This window comes from Bombina bombina, chromosome 6, assembly GCF_027579735.1.
Source record: "Bombina bombina isolate aBomBom1 chromosome 6, aBomBom1.pri, whole genome shotgun sequence".
Classification (NCBI taxonomy): domain Eukaryota; kingdom Metazoa; phylum Chordata; class Amphibia; order Anura; family Bombinatoridae; genus Bombina; species Bombina bombina.
This window is the reverse complement of record NC_069504.1, coordinates 874,024,370-874,045,555: the sequence shown is the minus strand read 5'-3', so window position 1 is coordinate 874,045,555 and position 21,186 is coordinate 874,024,370. Positions and strand designations below refer to the sequence as shown.

Below are 21,186 nucleotides of genomic sequence, written 5' to 3'. Positions count from 1 at the left end.
TACCATGTAAGTTTTACATCAGTAACAATAACCAACTTGACATATAATTTGGTTAGTGATAAGCTTAGTAAAATATCTGCTACTTGCATAGCAAACTAAACCCTTTCCGGTCCTTTAAATATTTAATTGGTGTGGCCGGCAGGTTTTACTTACTTTTCGCGCCAATATTTTTGATTTACACAGCCAAATAACAAGTCACCACTAGATGTTGCTATTTAGCTGTGAAATTCAAAAGCGGCAAAGTCGGAATATATCCGACATTTGAGCGCATGCGCTAAAACCCTTTGTCGGATATATTCCGATAAAGGACCGCAAAGGGTTAAAAGTACATTTATTTAACAATCATTAGAAATGGACTATACTTGGTTTCTGCATATGGTTTCTTATGCCTATCACGGTGTACCTAAAACTGATCATTACATAGACTGTCTGTTCTTGGCTTTGCTGTCTTAATGCTGCACTTAGATGTTAAAAGGGATGTGAAATCCAATTTTTGTTTTCATGATTCAGATAAACAAACTTTCCAATATATTACTTTATTCTCTTGGTATCATTTGTTGAAGGAGCAGCAATGCACTACTGGGTGCTAGCTGAACATATCAGATGGCAAGAAAAATGTGTGTGGCCACCAATCAGCAGCTGCTTTTAAGACTACCAATGTATGCTTTTCAACAAAGGCTACCAACAGAACAAAAATTAAGTAAATTGGAAAGTTGATTTAAAAATGCATGCTCTAACTCTTGAAAGTTTAATTTTCACTTTACTTTCCCTTTAATTAAAGGAACATAAAACCCAAAATTTTTCTGTCTTTCATAACTCAGATAGATCATACAATTTTAAATAACTTTCCAATGAACTTCAAAGTTTCTTCATTTTCTTGTTATCCTTTGTTGAAAAGCAGGAAGGTAAGTTCAGGAGTGTGCACGTGCCTGCAGTACTATATGCTAGCAGTTCTGCAACAATGTTCTACATTAGCAAGAGCACTAAATGGCAGCATTATTTCCTGTCACGTAGAGATCCAGTCGTGCACACTACCTATCAAAATATCCCTTCAACAAAGAATAATAAGAAAACAAAGCAAATTTTAAAATAGAAGTAAATTGGAAACTTTCTAAAAAGTGTATTTTCTATCTGAATCATGAAAGAACATGTTTGGGTTTTGTGTCCCTTTAAAGGACCCCTTTATAGGTAAAGAGATGTGATTTTTTTTTTCAGATATCAGGATAAACGAATCCTCCTGCTATAACTGTTTTTATAGATAGGTAATTGTATAGATGATTTTATTTATCTGCTTTCAATTATCCATATTTACAAGTGTATATAAAACTTTAATCTTTATTTAGTGCATGTTAGATACTTGTGAAGACTATACTATCTTATAAAAAAAACAAAATTTATGCTTACCTGATAAATTTCTTTCTTTTGCGATGTACCGAGTCCACGGATTCATCCTAACTTGTGGGATATTGTCCTTCCTGACAGGAAGTAGCAAAGAGAGCTCCACAGCAGAGCTGTCTATATAGCTCCCCCCTTAACTCCACCCCCCAGTCATTCGACCGAAGGCCAAGGAAGAAAAGGAGAAACTATAAGGTGCAGAGGTGACTGAAGTTTACATAAAAAATACTATCTGTCCTAACTTGTGGGATACCAATACCAAAGCTTTAGGACACGGATGAAGGGAGGGACAAGACAGGAACCTAAACGGAAGGCACCACTGCTTGCAAAACCTCTCTCCCAAAAATAGCCTCAGAAGAAGCAAAAGTATCAAATTTGTAAAATTTTGAAAAGGTATGAAGCGAAGACCAAGTCGCAGCCTTACAAATCTGTTCAACAGAAGCATCATTTTTAAAAGCCCATGTGGAAGCTACCGCTCTAGTAGAATGAGCTGTAATCCTTTCAGGAGGCTGCTGTCCAGCAGTCTCATAAGCCAAACGGATGATGCTTTTCATCCAAAAGGAAAGAGAAGTTGCTGTAGCCTTTTGACCCCTACGCTTTCCAGAATAGACAACAAAGAAGATGTTTGACGAAAATCTTTGGTTGCCTGCAAAAAAAATTTCAAAGCATGAACCACGTCCAAGTTGTGCAACAGACGTTCCTTCTTACAAGAATTTCTTGATTGATATTCCTGTTAGTAACAACCTTAGGTAGGAACCCAGGCTTGGTACGCAAAACCACCTTATCAGCATGGAACACAAGATAAGGAGAGTCACATTGTAATGCAGATAGTTCAGAAACTGTTCGAGCTGAAGAGATAGCAACTAGGAACAAAACTTTCCAAGATAAAAGCTTAATATCTATGGAATGCATGGGTTCAAACGGAACCCCCTGAAGAACTCTAAGAACTAAATTTAGACTCCATGGCAGAGCAATAGGTTTAAACACAGGCTTAATTTTAACTAAAGTCTGACAAAAAGCCAGAACGTCTGGAACATATGCCAGATGCTTGTGCAACATAATAGACAGAGCAGATATCTGTCCCTTTAGGGAACTAGCTGATAATCCTTTCTCCAATCCCTCTTGGAGAAAAGACAAAATCCTAGGAATCCTGATTTTACTCCAGGAGAAGCCTTTGGATTCGCACCAAGAGATATTTACGCCATATCTTATGATAAATTTTCCTGGTAACAGGCTTTCAAGCCTGAATCAAGGTATTTATGACTTACTCAGAGAAACCCCGCTTTGATAGAATCAAGCGTTCAATCTCCACGCAGTCAGTTGCAGAGAAATTAGATTTGTATGCTTGAATGGACCTTGAATCAGAAGGTCCTGTCTCAATGGAAGAGACCATGGTGGAAGGGATGACATGTCCACCAGGTCTGCATACCAAGTCCTGCGTGGCCACGCAGGCGCTATCAAAATCACTGACGCTCTCTCCTGTTTGATTCTGGCAATCAGACATGGAAGGAGAGGGAAAGGTCGAAACACATAAGCCAGGTTGAAAGACCAGGGTACTGCTAGAGCATCTATCAGTACAGCCTGAGGATCCCTTGACCTGGAGCCTTAACGAGGAAGTTTAGCGTTTTGACGAGACGCCAACAGATCCAACTCTGGTGTGCCCCATAGCCGCACCAGCTGAGCAAACACCTCCGGATGGAGTTCCCACTCCTCCGGATGAAAAGTCTGACGACTTAGAAAATCTGCCTCCCAGTTCTCTACACCTGGGATATAGATCGCTGACAGATGGCAAGAGTGAGCCTCTGCCCATTGGATTATCCTTGAGACCTCTATCATCGCTAAGGAACTCTTTGTTCCGCCCTGATGATTGATATAAGCCACAGTCTTGATGTTGTCCGACTGAAACCTGATGAATCTGGCCAAAGCCAGCTGAGGCCATGCCTGGAGAGCATTGAATATCACTCTTAATTCCAGAATATTTATAGGTAGGAGAGCCTCCTCCCGAGTCCACAAACCCTGAGCTTTCAGGGAATTCCAGACTGCACCCCAGCCCAGAAGACTGGCGTCTGTCGTCACTATAACCCATTCTGGCCTGCGGAAACACCTTCCCGTGGCCAACCCGAAAGGAAAGGCCACAAACTGATAATGCTTGTCCAGAAAGGCGAACCTGAGGAACTGGTGATGATCTTTGTGGTTAGGAATGTGTAGATATGCATCCTTTAAGTCCACGGTGGTCATATATTGACCCTACTGGATCAATGGTAAGATAGTCCGAATGGTCTCCATCTTGAAAGATGGAACTCTTAGGAATTGGTTTAGGATCTTGAGATCCAGAATTGGTCTGAAGGTTCCCTCCTTTTTGGGAACTAAACAGATTGGAGTAGAACCCCTGCCCCTGTTCTGCTTTTGGAACTGGGCAGATCACTCCCATGGTAAAAAGGTCTTCTACACAACCGTCTTCAATAGGTATAGTTGTACGCTTAGCCAGGGTAGAAATAGCTCCCTCCACCTTAGGGACAATCTGCCATGAGTCCTTTATGGTGTCAGAAATGGGAAACATTTTCTTAAAAACAGGAGGGGTAGAGAACGGAATACCTGGTTTATCCCACTCCTTAGTAACAATGTCCGAAATCCTCTTAGGGACCGGAAACACATCAGTGTAAACAGGAACCTCTAAATATTTGTCCATTTTACACAATTTCTCTGGAACTACAATAGGGTCACAATCATCCAGAGTAGCTAAAACCTCCCTGAGCAATAAGCGGAGGTGCTCTAGCTTAAATTTAAATGCCGTCATATCTGAATCTGTCTGAGGGAACGTCTTTCCTGAATCAGAAATCTCTCCCTCAGACATCAAATCCCTCATCCCTACTTCAGAACATTGCGAGGGAATATCGGATACGGCTACTAAAGCATCAGAAGGCTCAGCATTTGTTCTCAACCCAGAGCTACTGCGCTTCCCTTGCAAACCAGGCAGCTTAGATAAAACCTCTGTGAGGGTAGTATGTATAACTGAAGCCATATCTTGCAAGGTGAAAGAATTAGACGCACTAGAAGTACTTGGCGTTGCTTGTGCGGGCGTTACTGGTTGAGACACTTGGGGAGAACTAGATGGCAAAACCTGATTTCCTTCTGTCTGAGAATTATCTAATGCCAAACTTTTATAAGTCAAAATATGCTGTTTGCAATTTACAGACATATCAGTACAAGTGGGACACATTCTAAGAGGGGGGTTCCACAATGGCTTCTAAACAATTTGAGCAATGAGTTTCCTCAGTGTCAGACATGTTTAACAGACTAGTAATAAAGCAAGCAAGCTTGGAAAACACTTTATTTAATGAAAAAAACACAATTTGCAAAAACGGTACTGTGCCTTTAAGAGAAAAAAACGGCATACACAAACTGCAAAACAGGTTAAAATTGCTTCAATTTTTCTGAAATTTTAACAGTGTACCCACTAAGCTTTAGAAGGATTGCACCACAAGTTAATAAGCAATAAACCCCCAAATGAAAAAAAACGGATTGAAAAATGTCTAAAACCGGTTAAACACCCCTATAAGCACCTTGCCACAGCTCTGCTGTGGCCCTACCTGCCCTTAGGAACGATAATATGGGGTTAAAGCTGCGAACAGGCCCTCAGAAGATCATCAGGACCTCAGGAGAAGTTGCTTGCTGCTTGTCTGTATAACTAAATGCGCAACTGAGGCGCGAAAATAGGCCCAGCCCACCTCACTCGATGTTACTGGGGCCTACTCAAATTTAACAAACCTAGTTTGAAAACCATGTGGGTTATAACAAACCCAAAATAAGCCAAATGACCCCTCAAGCAAACGTCCCATAAACATAAACGTTACTCCCAGAACACACAAATGTTTGTACCAATTTTACATAAACAAACTGAGTGCCCAAAAATATTTAAGCCCTTTATGCAAGCTAGTAAAACCTCTTTCATACTAGGATTACTGCTTACTCTTCCCCTAATGGGGATACTGTCAGCCTTTCTGAGTTAACACAGTCTCTGCAGAAAAAATGACTGAACATACCTCATTGCTATACAGCAAGAACCGTTCCTCACACTGACGTTTTCCTGTACTCCTCAGCTCATGTGGGTAACCTTAGTTACAAATGCTAAGATCATCATCCTCCAGGCAGAAATCTTCTTCTACAGGGAGTGCAGAATTATTAGGCAAGTTGTATTTTTGAGGATTAATTTTATTATTGAACAACCACCATGTTCTCAATGAACCCAAAAAACTCATTAATATCAAAGCTGAATAGTTTTGGAAGTAGTTTTTAGTTTGTTTTTAGTTATAGCTATTTTAGGGGGATATCTCTGTGTGCAGGTGACTATTACTGTGCATAATTATTAGGCAACTTAACAAAAAACAAATATATACCCATTTTAATTATTTATTTTTACCAGTGAAACCAATATAACATCTCAACATTCACAAATATACATTTCTGACATTCAAAAACAAAACAAAAACAAATCAGTGACCAATATAGCCACCTTTCTTTGCAAGGACACTCAAAAGCCTGCCATCCATGGATTCTGTCAGTGTTTTGATCTGTTCACCATCAACATTGCGTGCAGCAGCAACCACAGCCTCCCAGACACTGTTCAGAGAGGTGTACTGTTTTCCCTCCTTGTAAATATCACATTTGATGATGGACCACAGGTTCTCAATGGGGTTCAGATCAGGTGAACAAGGAGGCCATGTCATTAGATTTTCTTCTTTTATACCCTTTCTTGCCAGCCACGCTGTGGAGTACTTGGACGCGTGTGATGGAGCATTATCCTGCATGAAAATCATGTTTTTCTTGAAGGATGCAGACTTCTTCCTGTACCACTGCTTGAAGAAGGTGTCTTCCAGAAACTGGGAGTTGAGCTTGACTCCATCCTCAACCCGAAAAGGCCCCACAAGCTCATCTTTGATGATACCAGCCCAAACCAGTACCTTGCTGGCGCCTGAGTCGGACTGGAGCTCTCTGCCCTTTTACCAATCCAGCCACGGGCCCATCCATCTGGCCCATCAAGACTCACTCTCATTTCATCAGTCCATAAAACCTTAGAAAAATCAGTCTTGAGATATTTCTTGGCCCAGTCTTGACGTTTCAGCTTGTGTGTCTTGTTCAGTGGTGGTCGTCTTTCAGCCTTTCTTACCTTGGCCATGTCTCTGAGTATTGCACACCTTGTGCTTTTGGGCACTCCAGTGATGTTGCAGCTCTGAAATATGGCCAAACTGGTGGCAAGTGGCATCTTTGCAGCTGCAAGCTTGACTTTTCTCAGTTCATGGGCAGTTATTTTGCACCTTGGTTTTTCCACACACTTCTTGCGACCCTGTTGACTATTTTGAATGAAACGCTTGATTGTTCGATGATCACGCTTCAGAAGCTTTGCAATTTTAAGAGTGCTGCATCCCTCTGCAAGATATCTCACTATTTTTGACTTTTCTGAGCCTGTCAAGTCCTTCTTTTGACCCATTTTGCCAAAGGAAAGGAACTTGCCTAATAATTATGCACACCTGATATAGGGTGTTGATGTCATTAGACCACACCCCTTCTCATTACAGAGATGCACATCACCTAATATGCTTAATTGGTAGTAGGCTTTCGAGCCTATACAGCTTGGAGTAAGACAACATGCATAAAGAGGATGATGTGGTCAAAATACTCATTTGCCTAATAATTCTGCACTCCCTGTATGTCCTGCCTGAGAGCAAATAGTACAACACCGGTACCATTTAAAAATAACAAACTCTTGATTGAAGATGAAATAAAAATTAACAGTTTAACACCTCTTCTCTTTGCTGGCTCTAAGCAGGAAGAGTAAAGAGAATGACTAGGGGGTGGAGTTAAGCGGGGAGCTATATAGACAGCTCTGCTGTGGTGCTCTCTTTGCTACTTCCGGTCAGGAAGGGCAATATCCCACAAGTTAGGATGAATCCATGGACTTGGTACATCATGCAAAAGAAAATCTGTACTTATATATACACAAGGCTGGAAACTGACAGTAGTTTACTAGTTCCGGACTAAAAAATGAAATTAGGTCATCTGGGATCAATGAATAACTTTTTCCCGACTGGTGAACTATGCTGATATTTTTTCATCCATATAATATATGTAAAAACATACAATTTATGATAAGTCTTGCAAGTATTTGTAGTTTATGCTATTATCAGGCATAGTGATATCATCTGTAAATCTCTAAGTAAAATGTGCTCTTTTCCTCACTAGAGGTGCAAGTTATTAAACCCATTCATATATATACATTTTAATTTAAAAGTGATGGTAAACTTTTGCTAATCAAATGCCATATATGTAATCTTTACCTTAAAAAAAGTTTATGCATTTTTTTTAATCTATCAGTGAAAAGGATTAAATCTGTGCCTATAGTACCGTTTTTATTACAATGTTATGCAGGTCTACAGGGATTAACTTTTTTCCCCCCCATTTTTTAATGATAATTCCAATGAACATCCAATAAGTCTGTGTGTCATACAACACTTGAAGTCCAGTCCCTTGAAAGCCCTTAGGAAGCCTATGTAGAGAGTGGGTGGGACTGCTTTTTATGTTACAACCAAGTCAAAAAAGGAAATGAAGGGGGCAGAGGAACAGAATATACCATCTTATTATAATATATATATATATAGTTTTACAAAAAAAACAGAATTTATGCTTACCTGATAAATTACTTTCTCCAACGGTGTGTCCGGTACACGGCGTCATCCTTACTTGTGGGATATTCTCTTCCCCAACAGGAAATGGCAAAGAGCCCAGCAAAGCTGGTCACATGATCCCTCCCAGGCTCCGCCTTCCCCAGTCATTCGACCGACGTAAAGGAGGAATATGCATAGGAGAAATCATATGATACCGTGGTGACTGTAGTTAGAGAAAATAATTCATCAGACCTGATTAAAAAACCAGGGCGGGCCGTGGACCGGACACACCGTTGGAGAAAGTAATTTATCAGGTAAGCATAAATTCTGTTTTCTCCAACATAGGTGTGTCCGGTCCACGGCGTCATCCTTACTTGTGGGAACCAATACCAAAGCTTTAGGACACGGATGATGGGAGGGAGCAAATCAGGTCACCTAGATGGAAGGCACCACGGCTTGCAAAACCTTTCTCCCAAAAATAGCCTCAGAAGAAGCAAAAGTATCAAATTTGTAAAATTTGGTAAAAGTGTGCAGTGAAGACCAAGTCGCTGCCTTACATATCTGATCAACAGAAGCCTCGTTCTTGAAGGCCCATGTGGAAGCCACAGCCCTAGTGGAGTGAGCTGTGATTCTTTCAGGAGGCTGCCGTCCGGCAGTCTCATAAGCCAATCGGATGATGCTTTTAAGCCAAAAAGAGAGAGAGGTAGAAGTCGCTTTTTGACCTCTCCTTTTACCAGAATAAACAACAAACAAGGAAGATGTTTGTCTGAAATCCTTTGTAGCCTCTAAATAGAATTTGAGAGCACGAACTACATCCAAATTGTGCAACAAACGTTCCTTCTTTGAAACTGGATTCGGACACAAAGAAGGCACAACTATCTCCTGGTTAATATTTTTGTTAGAAACAACTTTCGGAAGAAAACCAGGTTTAGTACGCAAAACCACCTTATCTGCATGGAACACCAGATAAGGAGGAGAACACTGCAGAGCAGATAACTCTGAAACTCTTCTAGCAGAAGAAATTGCAACCAAAAACAAAACTTTCCAAGATAATAACTTAATATCTACGGAATGTATGGGTTCAAACGGAACCCCTTGAAGAACTGAAAGAACTAAATTGAGACTCCAAGGAGGAGTCAAAGGTTTGTAAACAGGCTTGATTCTAACCAGAGCCTGAACAAAAGCTTGGACATCTGGCACAGCCGCCAGCTTTTTGTGAAGTAAAACAGATAAAGCAGAAATCTGTCCCTTCAAAGAACTTGCAGATAATCCTTTCTCCAAACCCTCTTGTAGAAAGGATAGAATCTTAGGAATTTTTATCTTGTTCCATGGGAATCCTTTAGATTCACACCAACAGATATATTTTTTCCATATTTTATGGTAAATTTTCCTAGTTACAGGCTTTCTGGCCTGAATAAGAGTATCAATGACAGAATCTGAAAACCCACGCTTTGATAAAATCAAGCGTTCAATCTCCAAGCAGTCAGTTGGAGCGAAGCCAGATTCGGATGTTCGAATGGACCTTGAACAAGAAGGTCCTGTCTCAAAGGTAGCTTCCATGGTGGAGCCGATGACATATCCACCAGGTCTGCATACCAAGTCCTGCGTGGCCACGCAGGAGCTATCAAGATCACCGAAGCCCTCTCCTGATTGATCCTGGCTACCAGCCTGGGAATGAGAGGAAACGGTGGGAATACATAAGCTAGGTTGAAGGTCCAGGGCGCCACTAGTGCATCTACTAGAGTCGCCTTGGGATCCCTGGATCTGGACCCGTAGCAAGGAACCTTGAAGTTCTGACGAGACGCCATCAGATCCATGTCTGGAATGCCCCATAATTGAGTTATTTGGGCAAAGATTTCCGGATGGAGTTCCCACTCCCCCGGATGAAATGTCTGACGACTCAGAAAATCCGCTTCCCAATTTTCCACTCCTGGGATGTGGATTGCAGACAAGTGGCAGGAGTGATCCTCCGCCCATTGAATTATTTTGGTCACTTCTTCCATCGCCAGGGAACTCCTTGTTCCCCCCTGATGGTTGATATATGCAACAGTCGTCATGTTGTCTGATTGAAACCTTATGAATTTGGCCTTTGCTAGCTGAGGCCAAGCCTTGAGAGCATTGAATATCGCTCTCAGTTCCAGAATGTTTATCGGGAGAAGAGATTCTTCCCGAGACCATAGACCCTGAGCTTTCAGGGGTTCCCAGACCGCGCCCCAGCCCACCAGAATGGCGTCGGTCGTGACAATGACCCACTCTGGTCTGCGGAAGCTCATCCCCTGTGACAGGTTGTCCAGGGTCAGCCACCAACGGAGTGAATCTCTGGTCCTCTGATCTACTTGGATCGTCGGAGACAAGTCTGTATAATCCCCATTCCACTGTCTGAGCATGCACAGTTGTAATGGTCTTAGATGAATTCGCGCAAAAGGAACTATGTCCATTGCCGCAACCATCAAACCTATTACTTCCATGCACTGCGCTATGGAAGGAAGAAGAACAGAATGAAGTACTTGACAAGAGCTTAGAAGTTTTGATTTTCTGGCCTCTGTCAGAAAAATCTTCATTTCTAAGGAATCTATTATTGTTCCCAAGAAGGGAACTCTTGTTGACGGGGACAGAGAACTTTTTTCTATGTTCACTTTCCACCCGTGAGATCTGAGAAAGGCTAGGACAATGTCCGTATGAGCCTTTGCTTTTGGCAGAGACGACGCTTGAATCAGTATGTCGTCCAAGTAAGGTACTACTGCAATGCCCCTTGGTCTTAGCACCGCTAGAAGGGACCCTAGTACCTTTGTGAAAATTCTTGGAGCAGTGGCTAATCCGAATGGAAGTGCCACAAACTGGTAATGCTTGTCCAGAAAGGCGAACCTTAGGAACCGATGATGTTCCTTGTGGATAGGAATATGTAGATACGCATCCTTTAAATCCACCGTGGTCATGAATTGACCTTCCTGGATGGTAGGAAGAATTGTCCGAATGGTTTCCATTTTGAACGATGGAACCCTGAGAAATTTGTTTAGAATCTTGAGATCTAAAATTGGTCTGAATGTTCCCTCTCTTTTGGGAACTATGAACAGATTGGAGTAAAACCCCATCCCTTGTTCTCCTAATGGAACAGGATGAATCACTCCCATTTTTAACAGGTCTTCTACACAATGTAAGAATGCCTGTCTTTTTATTTGGTCTGAAGACAATTGAGACCTGTGGAACCTTCCCCTTGGGGGTAGTTCCTTGAATTCCAGGAGATAACCTTGAGAAACTATTTCTAGCGCCCAAGGAACCTGAACATCTCTTGCCCAAGCCTGAGCGATGAGAGAGAGTCTGCCCCCCACCAGATCCGGTCCCGGATCGGGGGCCAACACCTCATGCTGTCTTAGTAGCAGTGGCAGGTTTCTTGGCCTGCTTACCTTTGTTCCAGCCTTGCATCGGCCTCCAGGCTGGCTTGGTTTGAGAAGTATTACCCTCTTGCTTAGAGGATGTAGAATTTGAGGCTGGTCCGTTTCTGCGAAAGGGACGAAAATTTGGTTTATTTTTAGCCTTAAAAGACCTATCCTGAGGAAGGGCGTGGCCCTTTCCCCCAGTGATGTCTGAAATAATCTCTTTCAAGTCAGGGCCAAACAGCGTTTTACCCTTGAAAGGGATGTTAAGCAATTTGTTCTTGGAGGACACGTCCGCTGACCAAGACTTTAGCCAAAGCGCTCTGCGCGCCACAATAGCAAAACCTGAATTTTTCGCCGCTAATCTAGCTAATTGCAAAGTGGCGTCTAAGATAAAAGAGATAGCCAATTTAAGTGCTTGAACTCTGTCCATAACCTCCTCATACGAAGATTCTTTATTGAGCGACTTTTCTAGTTCTTCGAACCAGAAACACGCTGCAGTAGTGACAGGAACAATGCATGAAATTGGTTGTAGAAGGTAACCTTGCTGAACAAACATCTTTTTAAGTAAACCCTCTAATTTTTTATCCATAGGATCTTTGAAAGCACAACTATCTTCTATAGGGATAGTAGTGCGCTTGTTTAGAGTAGAAACCGCCCCCTCGACCTTGGGGACTGTCTGCCATAAGTCCTTTCTGGGGTCGACCATAGGAAATAATTTCTTAAAAATAGGGGGAGGGACAAAAAGGTATGCCAGGCCTTTCCCATTCTTTATTTACAATGTCCGCCACCCGCTTGGGTATAGGAAAAGCATCGGGGGGCACCGGGACCTCTAGGAACTTATCCATCTTACATAATTTCTCTGGAATGACCAAATTGTCACAATCATCCAGAGTAGATAACACCTCCTTAAGCAGAGCGCGGAGATGTTCCAATTTAAATTTAAATGTAATAACGTCAGGTTCAGCTTGTTGAGAAATTTTTCCTGAATCTGAAATTTCTCCCTCAGACAAAACCTCCCTGGCCCCTTCAGACTGGTGTAAGGGCATGTCAGAACCATTATCATCAGCGTCCTCATGCTCTTCAGTATCTAAAACAGAGCAATCGCGCTTTCGCTGATAAGTGGGCATTTTGGCTAAAATGTTTTTAATAGAATTATCCATTACAGCCGTTAATTGTTGCATAGTAAGGAGGATTGGCGCACTAGATGTACTAGGGACCTCCTGAGTGGGCAAGACTGGTGTAGACACAGAAGGGGATGATGCAGTACCATGCTTACTCCCCTCACTTGAGGAATCATCTTGGGCAACATCATTATCAGTGGCATCATTGTCCCTACTTTGTTTGGACCCTATGTCACATTCATCACATATATTTAAATGGGGAGGAACCTTGGCTTCCGAACATACAGAACGTCGTCTATCTGATGGGTCAGACATGTTAAATAGGCATAAACTTGATAACAAAGCACAAAAAAACGTTTTAAAATAAAACCGTTACTGTCACTTTAAATTTTAAACTGAACACACTTTATTACTGAATATGTGAAAAAGTATGAAGGAATTGTTCAAAATTCACCAAAATTTCACCACAGTGTCTTAAAGCCTTAAAAATATTGCACACCAAATTTGAAAGCTTTAACTCTTAAAATAACGGAACCGGAGCCGTTTTTACATTTAACCCCTATACAGTCCCTGGTATCTGCTTTGCTGAGACCCAACCAAGCCCAGAGGGGAATACGATACCAAATGACGCCTTCAATAAGCTTTTTCAGTGGTTCTGAGCTCCTCACACATGCATCTGCATGCCTTGCTTTCCAAAAACAACTGCGCATTAGTGGCGCGAAAATGAGGCTCTGCCTATAACTAGAAAAGGCCCCCAGTGAAAAAGGAGTCCAATACAGTGCCTGACGTTTTTTTAATACAATCCCCAAGATTAAAATAACTCTTTAAAGTTATAATCCATTAAATATGCTTATAAAGTGATCGTTTTAGCCCAGAAAAGTGTCTACCAGTCTTTAAAGCCCTTGTGAAGCCCTTTATTCTTATACTAAACTAATAAAATGGCTTACCGGATCCCATAGGGAAAATGACAGCTTCCAGCATTACCAAGTCTTGTTAGAAATGTGTCATACCTCAAGCAGCAAAGTCTGCCCACTGTTTGCCCCAACTGAAGTTACTTCATCTCAACAGTCCTGTGTGGAAACAGCCATCGATTTTAGTAACGGTTGCTAAAATCATCTTCCTCTTACAAACAGAAATCTTCATCTCTTTTCTGTTTCAGAGTAAATAGTACATACCAGCACTATTTTAAAATAACAAACTCTTGATTGAAGAATAAAAACTACATTAAAACACCAAAAAACTCTAAGCCATCTCCGTGGAGATGTTGCCTGTGCAACGGCAAAGAGAATGACTGGGGAAGGCGGAGCCTAGGAGGGATCATGTGACCAGCTTTGCTGGGCTCTTTGCCATTTCCTGTTGGGGAAGAGAATATCCCACAAGTAAGGATGACGCCGTGGACCGGACACACCTATGTTGGAGAAACTTTGCTTGTACACCAATGTATTTTTTATTGCAACATTCTTAGTTTGAAATTTACCATTACTTTAAAGGGACACTGAACCAAAATTTTTTTCTCTCTCGTGATTCAGATAGAGCATGCAATTTTAAGCAACTTTCTAATTTACTCCTATTATCATTTTTTTTTCGTTCTCTTGCTATCTTTATTTGAAAAAGAAGGCTTCTACACTTTTTGTTTGGTTCAGAACTCTGGACAGCACTTTTTTATTGGTGGATAAATTTATCCACCAATCAGCAAGAACAACCCAGGTTGTTCCCAAAAAATGGGCCGGCATCTAAACTTAAATTCTTGCATTTCAAATAAAGATACCAAGAGAATGAACAAAATTTGATAATAGGAGTAAATTAGAAAGTTGCTTAAAATTTCATGCTCTATCTGAATCACGAAAGAAAACATTTGGGTTCAGTGTCCCTTTAAGGTGACTTTTCATCCCATTAGAACACGATACCACTACCAAAATTTCAGAAAAAACACTATCAATTAACAGTTTTCTTTGCAGACCTTGAGTCGTACGCTCTTGCAAAAAGACATGTCCGGATCATCTTGGCCCGCAGTGAAAATGTTTTTGTGTGACAGCTCCTTGCGTATAGTCTCACCCTTGATGAGATAAGCATGAGCGATATACGGCACATTCCAGACTCCACTACAACAGAACAAAACAACCTATTTAAACGATGGGATGACGGTGCAAAATACAGACAACTACAAGTATTCTCTAGGTTGATAAAGATCTTGACGACAAGACGATCTCATTATACTTACACTCTTTTTCCTTGAACTATATCCACATAGTCTTCAGATCGAGCGTAGTAACCCTCTGGGCTCAAAGCCCCCCAGAAGTTGGACCAAAGCTTCCCACTACGAGACACCATAGGGGCTATAACTTTTCTATGGAAAGATAAAATTTCAAAGGTTGAGTATTCTGCAATCAAAGTGTTGCCACCTCTCCTCAATTATCCCTCTTTAAGGGGACACTGCTCTATAAAATTGTTTTTCCCTTAAAGGGACAGTAAACTTTAAAAATAATGTTTTATAATGCTGCACATAGTGCAGCATTATATAACATTATCTTAGCGGCAGGTAGCAAAAAAAAAAAAAGCATTGCGAGATATTTTATATTAAACCTGGATTTAGCAGCTCTCTGCTCCAGGATCTTCTGAGCGGGTCTTGAATTTTAAAAGCGCTTTGCAGGTGCGCTGTCTAATCACAGCACGCCCGATCGAGCCATTGAAATAAATGTAGCTTTCTCCCGCTCTGGCTTGGTAGTGGGAGCGAGCTACATACATTCACTATGAGCAGCATTATAAAACATTATTTTTTAAGTTAAATGTCCCTTTAATGTGTTCCAAATGACTTGTTATACCTAATGCAGAGTATTAAACGTATGGAAACATTTTTCTTGTTTATTTTTATGTTTTAAATAGCTAGTTTTGCTTATTAAAACCATAAAATCGGCGGAGCCTCCAGGTGCTAATATTATCTATATCTAAACACACTGCCTAATAGTTATGTATTAAAATGCTAACTCAGGTGGGGTGTTCAATGAGCACAACCAGCAATTTTTGATACAAAAACGTCTCTCTCATAACCCCACTGGGAGTTTAACCCCTTAATGACCGGACCATTTTTCAATTTTCTTACCCTTATTGACAATGGCTATTTTTACATTTCTGCGGTGTTTGTGTTTAGCTGTAATTTTCCTCTTACTCGTTTACTGTACCCACACATATTATATACCGTTTTTCTCGCCATTAAATGGACTTTCTAAAGATACCATTATTTTCATCATGTCTTATAATTTACTACAAAAAAAAAAAAAATATGAGGAAAAAACACACTTTTTCTAACTTTGACCCCCAAAATCTGTTACACATCTACAATCACCAAAAAACACCCATGCTAAATAGTTTCTAAATTTTGTCCTGAGTTTAGAAATACCCAATGTTTACATGTGCTTTGCTTTTTTTGCAAGTCATAGGGCAATAAATACAAGTAGCACTTCGCTATTTCTAAACCACTTTTTTTCAAAATTAGCGCTAGTTACATTGGAACCCTGATATCTGTCAGGAATACCTGAATATCCCTTGACATGTATATATTTTTTGTTAGAAGACAACCCAAAGTATTGATGTAGGCACATTTTGGTATATTTTATGCCACTATTTCACCGCCAAATGCGAGCAAATAAAAAAAAAAACTTTACATTTTTCACAATTTTAGGTTTCTCACTGAAATTATTTACAAACAGCTTGTGCTATTATGGCACAAATTGTTGTAAAAGCTTCTTTGGGATCCCCTTTGTTCAGAAATAGCAGACTTATATGGCTTTGGCACTGATTTTTGGTAATTAGAAGGCCGCTAAATGCTGCTGCGCACCACACGTAAATTATGCCCAGCAGTGAAGGGGTTAATTAGGTAGGTTGTAGGGAGCTTGCAGGGTTAATTTTAGCTTTAGGGTAGAGATCAGCCTCCCACCTGACACATCCCACCCCCTGATCCCTCCCAAACAGCTCTCTTCCCTCCCCCACCCCACAAATGTCCCCGCCATCTTAAGTACTGGCAGAAAGTCTGCCAGTACTAAATAAAAGGAGTTTTTTTTTTTTTTATAAAAAAACATAATTTATGCTTACCTGATAAATTCCTTTCTCCTGTAGTGTGATCAGTCCACGGGTCATCATTACTTCTGGGATATTAACTCCTCCCCAACAGGAAGTGCAAGAGGATCACCCAGCAGAGCTGCTATATAGCTCCTCCCCTCTACGTCACACCCAGTCATTCGACCAAGAACCAACGAGAAAGGAGAAGCTAAAGGGTGCAGTGGTGACTGGAGTATAATTTAAAAATTTAGACCTGCCGTAAAAAACAGGGCGGGCCGTGGACTGATCACACTACAGGAGAAAGGAATTTATCAGGTAAGCATAAATTATGTTTTCTCCTGTTAAGTGTGATCAGTCCACGGGTCATCATTACTTCTGGGATACCAATACCAAAGCAAAAGTACACGGATGACGGGAGGGATAGGCAGGATCTTTATACAGAAGGAACCACTGCCTGAAGAACCTTTCTCCCAAAAATAGCCTCCGAAGAAGCAAAAGTATCAAATTTGTAAAATTTGGAAAAAGTATGAAGTGAAGACCAAGTTGCAGCCTTGCAAATCTGTTCAACAGAGGCCTCATTCTTAAAGGCCCAAGTGGAAGCCACAGCTCTAGTGGAATGAGCTGTAATTCTTTCAGGAGGCTGCTGTCCAGCAGTCTCATAGGCTAAACGTATTATGCTACGAAGCCAAAAAGAGAGAGAGGTAGCCGAAGCTTTTTGACCTCTCCTCTGACCAGAGTAAACGACAAACAGGGAAGATGTTTGTCAAAAATCTTTAGTTGCCTGTAAATAAAATTTTAGGGCACGAACTACATCTAGATTGTGCAGAAGTCGTTCCTTCTTTGAGGAAGGATTAGGACACAAGGATGGAACAACAATCTCCTGATTGATATTCCTGTTAGTGACTACCTTAGGTAAGAACCCAGGTTTAGTACGCAGAACTACCTTATCCGAGTGAAAAATCAGATAAGGAGAATCACAATGTAAGGCTGATAACTCAGAGACTCTTCGAGCCGAGGAAATAGCCATTAAAAATAGAACTTTCCAAGATAACAATTTTATATCAACGGAATGAAGGGGTTCAAACGGAACGCCCTGTAAAACGTTAAGAACAAGGTTTAAACTCCATGGCGGAGCAACATTTTTAAACACAGGCTTAATCCTGGCCAAAGCCTGACAAAAAGCCTGAACGTCTGGAACTTCTGACAGACGTTTGTGTAACAAAATGGACAGAGCTGAGATCTGTCCCTTTAAAGAACTAGCGGATAAGCCCTTTTCTAAACCCTCTTGTAGAAAAGACAATATCCTAGGAATCCTAACCTTACTCCAAGAGTAACCTTTGGATTCGCACCAATATAGGTATTTACGCCATATTTTATGATAAATCTTTCTGGTAACAGGCTTCCTAGCCTGTATCAGGGTATCAATTACTGACTCAGAGAATCCACGTTTTGATAAAATCAAGCGTTCAATCTCCAGGCAGTCAGATTCAGAGAAATTAGATTTTGATGTTTGAAAGGACCCTGAATCAGAAGGTCCTGTCTCAGAGGCAGAGACCAAGGTGGACAGGATGACATGTCCACTAGGATCTGCATACCAGGTCCTGCGAGGCCACGCAGGCGCTATTAGAATTACTGATGCTCTCTCCTGTTTGATTCTGGCGATCAATCGAGGAAGCATCGGAAAGGGTGGAAACACATAAGCTCTCCCGAAGGTCCAAGGTGCTGTCAAAGCATCTACTAGGGCCGCTCCCGGATCCCTGGATCTGGACCCGTAACGAGGAAGCTTGGCGTTCTGTCGAGACGCCATGAGATCTATCTCTGGTTTGACCCAACGTCGAAGTATTTGGGCAAAGACCTCCGGATGAAGTTCCCACTCCCCCGGATGAAAAGTCTGACGACTTAAGAAATCCGCCTCCCAGTTCTCCACTCCCGAAATGTGGATTGCTGAGAGATGGCAAGAGAGAGACTCTGCCCAACGAATTATCTTTGATACTTCCATCATCGCTAGGGAGCTTCTTGTTCCTCCTTGATGGTTGATGTAAGCTACAGTCGTGATGTTGTCCGACTGAAATCTGATGAACCCCGAGTTATTAACTGGGGCCAAGCCAGAAGGGCATTGAGAACTGCTCTCAATTCCAGAATGTTTATTGGCAGGAGACTCTCCTCCTGAGTCCATGATCCCTGAGCCTTCAGGGAATTCCAGACAGCGCCCCAACCTAACAGGCTGGCGTCTGTTGTTACAATTGTCCAATTTGGCCTGCTGAATGGCATCCCCTTGGACAGATGTGGCCGAGAAAGCCACCACAGAAGAGAATTTCTGGTCTCTTGATCCAGATTCAGAGTGGGGGACAAATCTGAGTAATCCCCATTCCACTGACTTAGCATGCACAATTGCAGCGGTCTGAGGTGTAGGCGTGCAAAGGGGACTATGTCCATTGCCGCTACCATTAAGCCGATCACCTCCATACATTGAGCCACTGACGGGTGTTGAATGGAATGAAGGACACGGCAGGCGTTTTGAAGTTTTGTTAACCTGTCTTCTGTCAGGTAAATCTTAATTTCTACAGAATCTATAAGAGTCCCCAAGAAGGGAACTGTTGTGAGTGGAACGAGAGAACTCTTCTTTTCGTTTACCTTCCACCCATGCGATCTTAGAAATGCCAGTACAAACTCTGTATGAGACTTGGCAGTTTGAAAGCTTGAAGCTTGAATCAGAATGTCGTCTAGGTATGGAGCTACCGAGATTCCTCGCGGTCTTAGCACCGCCAGAAGAGCCCCCAGAACCTTTGTGAAGATTCTTGGAGCCGTAGCCAACCCGAATGGAAGAGCTACAAACTGGTAATGCTTGTCTAGGAAGGCAAACCTTAGATACCGGAAATGATCTCTGTGAATCGGTATGTGAAGGTAAGCATCCTTTAAATCCACTGTGGTCATGTACTGACCCTTTTGGATCATGGGTAGGATTGTCCGAATAGTTTCCATTTTGAACGATGGAACTCTTAGGAATTTGTTTAGGATCTTTAAATCCAAGATTGGTCTGAAGGTTCCTTCTTTCTTGGGAACCACAAACAGATTTGAGTAAAACCCCTGTCCGTGTTCCGACCGCGGAACCGGATGGATCACTCCCATTAGTAAAAGATCTTGTACACAGCGTAGAAACGCCTCTTTCTTTATTTGGTTTGTTGACAACCTTGACAGATGGAATCTCCCTTTTGGGGGAGAGGATTTGAAGTCCAGAAGATATCCCTGAGATATGATCTCTAACGCCCAGGGATCCTGGACATCTCTTGCCCAAGACTGGGCGAATAGAGAAAGTCTGCCCCCCACTAGATCCGTTCCCGGATCGGGGGCCCTCAATTCATGCTGTCTTAGGGGCAGCAGCAGGTTTTCTGGCCTGCTTGCCCTTGTTCCAGGACTAGTTAGGTCTCCAGCTTTGTCTGTAGCGAGCAACAGCTCCTTCCTGTTTTGGTGCAGAGGAAGTTGATGCTGCTCCTGTCTTGAAATTACGAAAGGAACGAAAATTAGACTGTCTAGCCTTCGGCTTGGCTCTGTCTTGAGGCAGGGCGTGGCCTTTACCTCCTGTAATGTCAGCGATAATTTCCTTCAAACCGGGCCCGAATAAGGTCTGCCCTTTGAAAGGTATGTTGAGTAACTTAGATTTAGAAGTAACATCAGCTGACCAGGATTTTAGCCACAGTGCTCTGCGTGCCTGAATGGCGAATCCGGAATTCTTAGCCGTAAGTTTAGTTAAATGTACAACGGCATCTGAAACAAATGAATTAGCTAGCTTAAGTGTTTTAAGCTTGTTTGAAATTTCCTCTATAGTTATTGAGTCAAGAGTCTCTTCCAGGGACTCGGACCAAAAGGCTGATGCGGCCGTGACAGACGCAATACATGCAAGAGGTTGCAATATAAAACCTTGTTGAACAAACATTTTCTTACGGTAACCTTCTAATTTTTTATCCATTGGATCAGAAAAAGCACAGCTATCCTCCACCGGGATAGTGGTACGCTTAGCCAGAGTCGAAACCGCTCCCTCCACCTTAGGGATCGTCTGCCATAAGTCCCGTGTGGTGGCGTCTATTGGAAACATTTTTCTAAATACAGGAGGGGGGGAAAAGGGCACACCGGGCCTATCCCACTCCTTAGTAATTATCTCTGTAAGCCTCTTAGGTATAGGAAATACGTCAGTACTCGCCGGTACCGCATAGTATCTATCCAGCCTACATAATTTCTCTGGAATTGCAACGGTGTTACAATCATTCAGAGCCGCTAATACCTCCCCTAACAGTACGCAGAGGTTTTCAAGCTTAAACTTAAAATTAGAAATGTCTGAATCCACTCTAATGGGATCAGAACCATCACCTGCAGATTGAAGCTCTCCGTCCTCATGTTCCGCATACTGTGACCCAGTATCTGACATGGCTCTAGTATTATCAGCGCACTCTGTTCTCACCCCAGAGTGGTCCCGCTTCCCTCTAAGTTCTGGTAATTTAGACAAAACCTCAGTCATAACATTAGCCATGTCCTGCAATGTGATTGGTAATGGCCGCCCTGAAGTACCCGGCGTTACAA

General features: G+C 41.9%; 1 protein-coding gene across 1 annotated transcript in view; it reads right to left on the bottom strand.

The window, feature by feature from the left end:
- Nucleotides 1-21,186, bottom strand: part of PLOD3 (procollagen-lysine,2-oxoglutarate 5-dioxygenase 3) — a 203,004-nt gene that overhangs the window by 39,927 nt on the left and 141,891 nt on the right. The window contains exons 12-13 of the mRNA XM_053718343.1: nt 14,777-14,902; nt 14,516-14,657 (exon numbers count right to left, since the gene is read on the bottom strand). Coding sequence (XP_053574318.1) covers nt 14,516-14,657; nt 14,777-14,902 — 268 coding nt within the window. The remainder of the gene's footprint in view (nt 1-14,515; nt 14,658-14,776; nt 14,903-21,186) is intronic.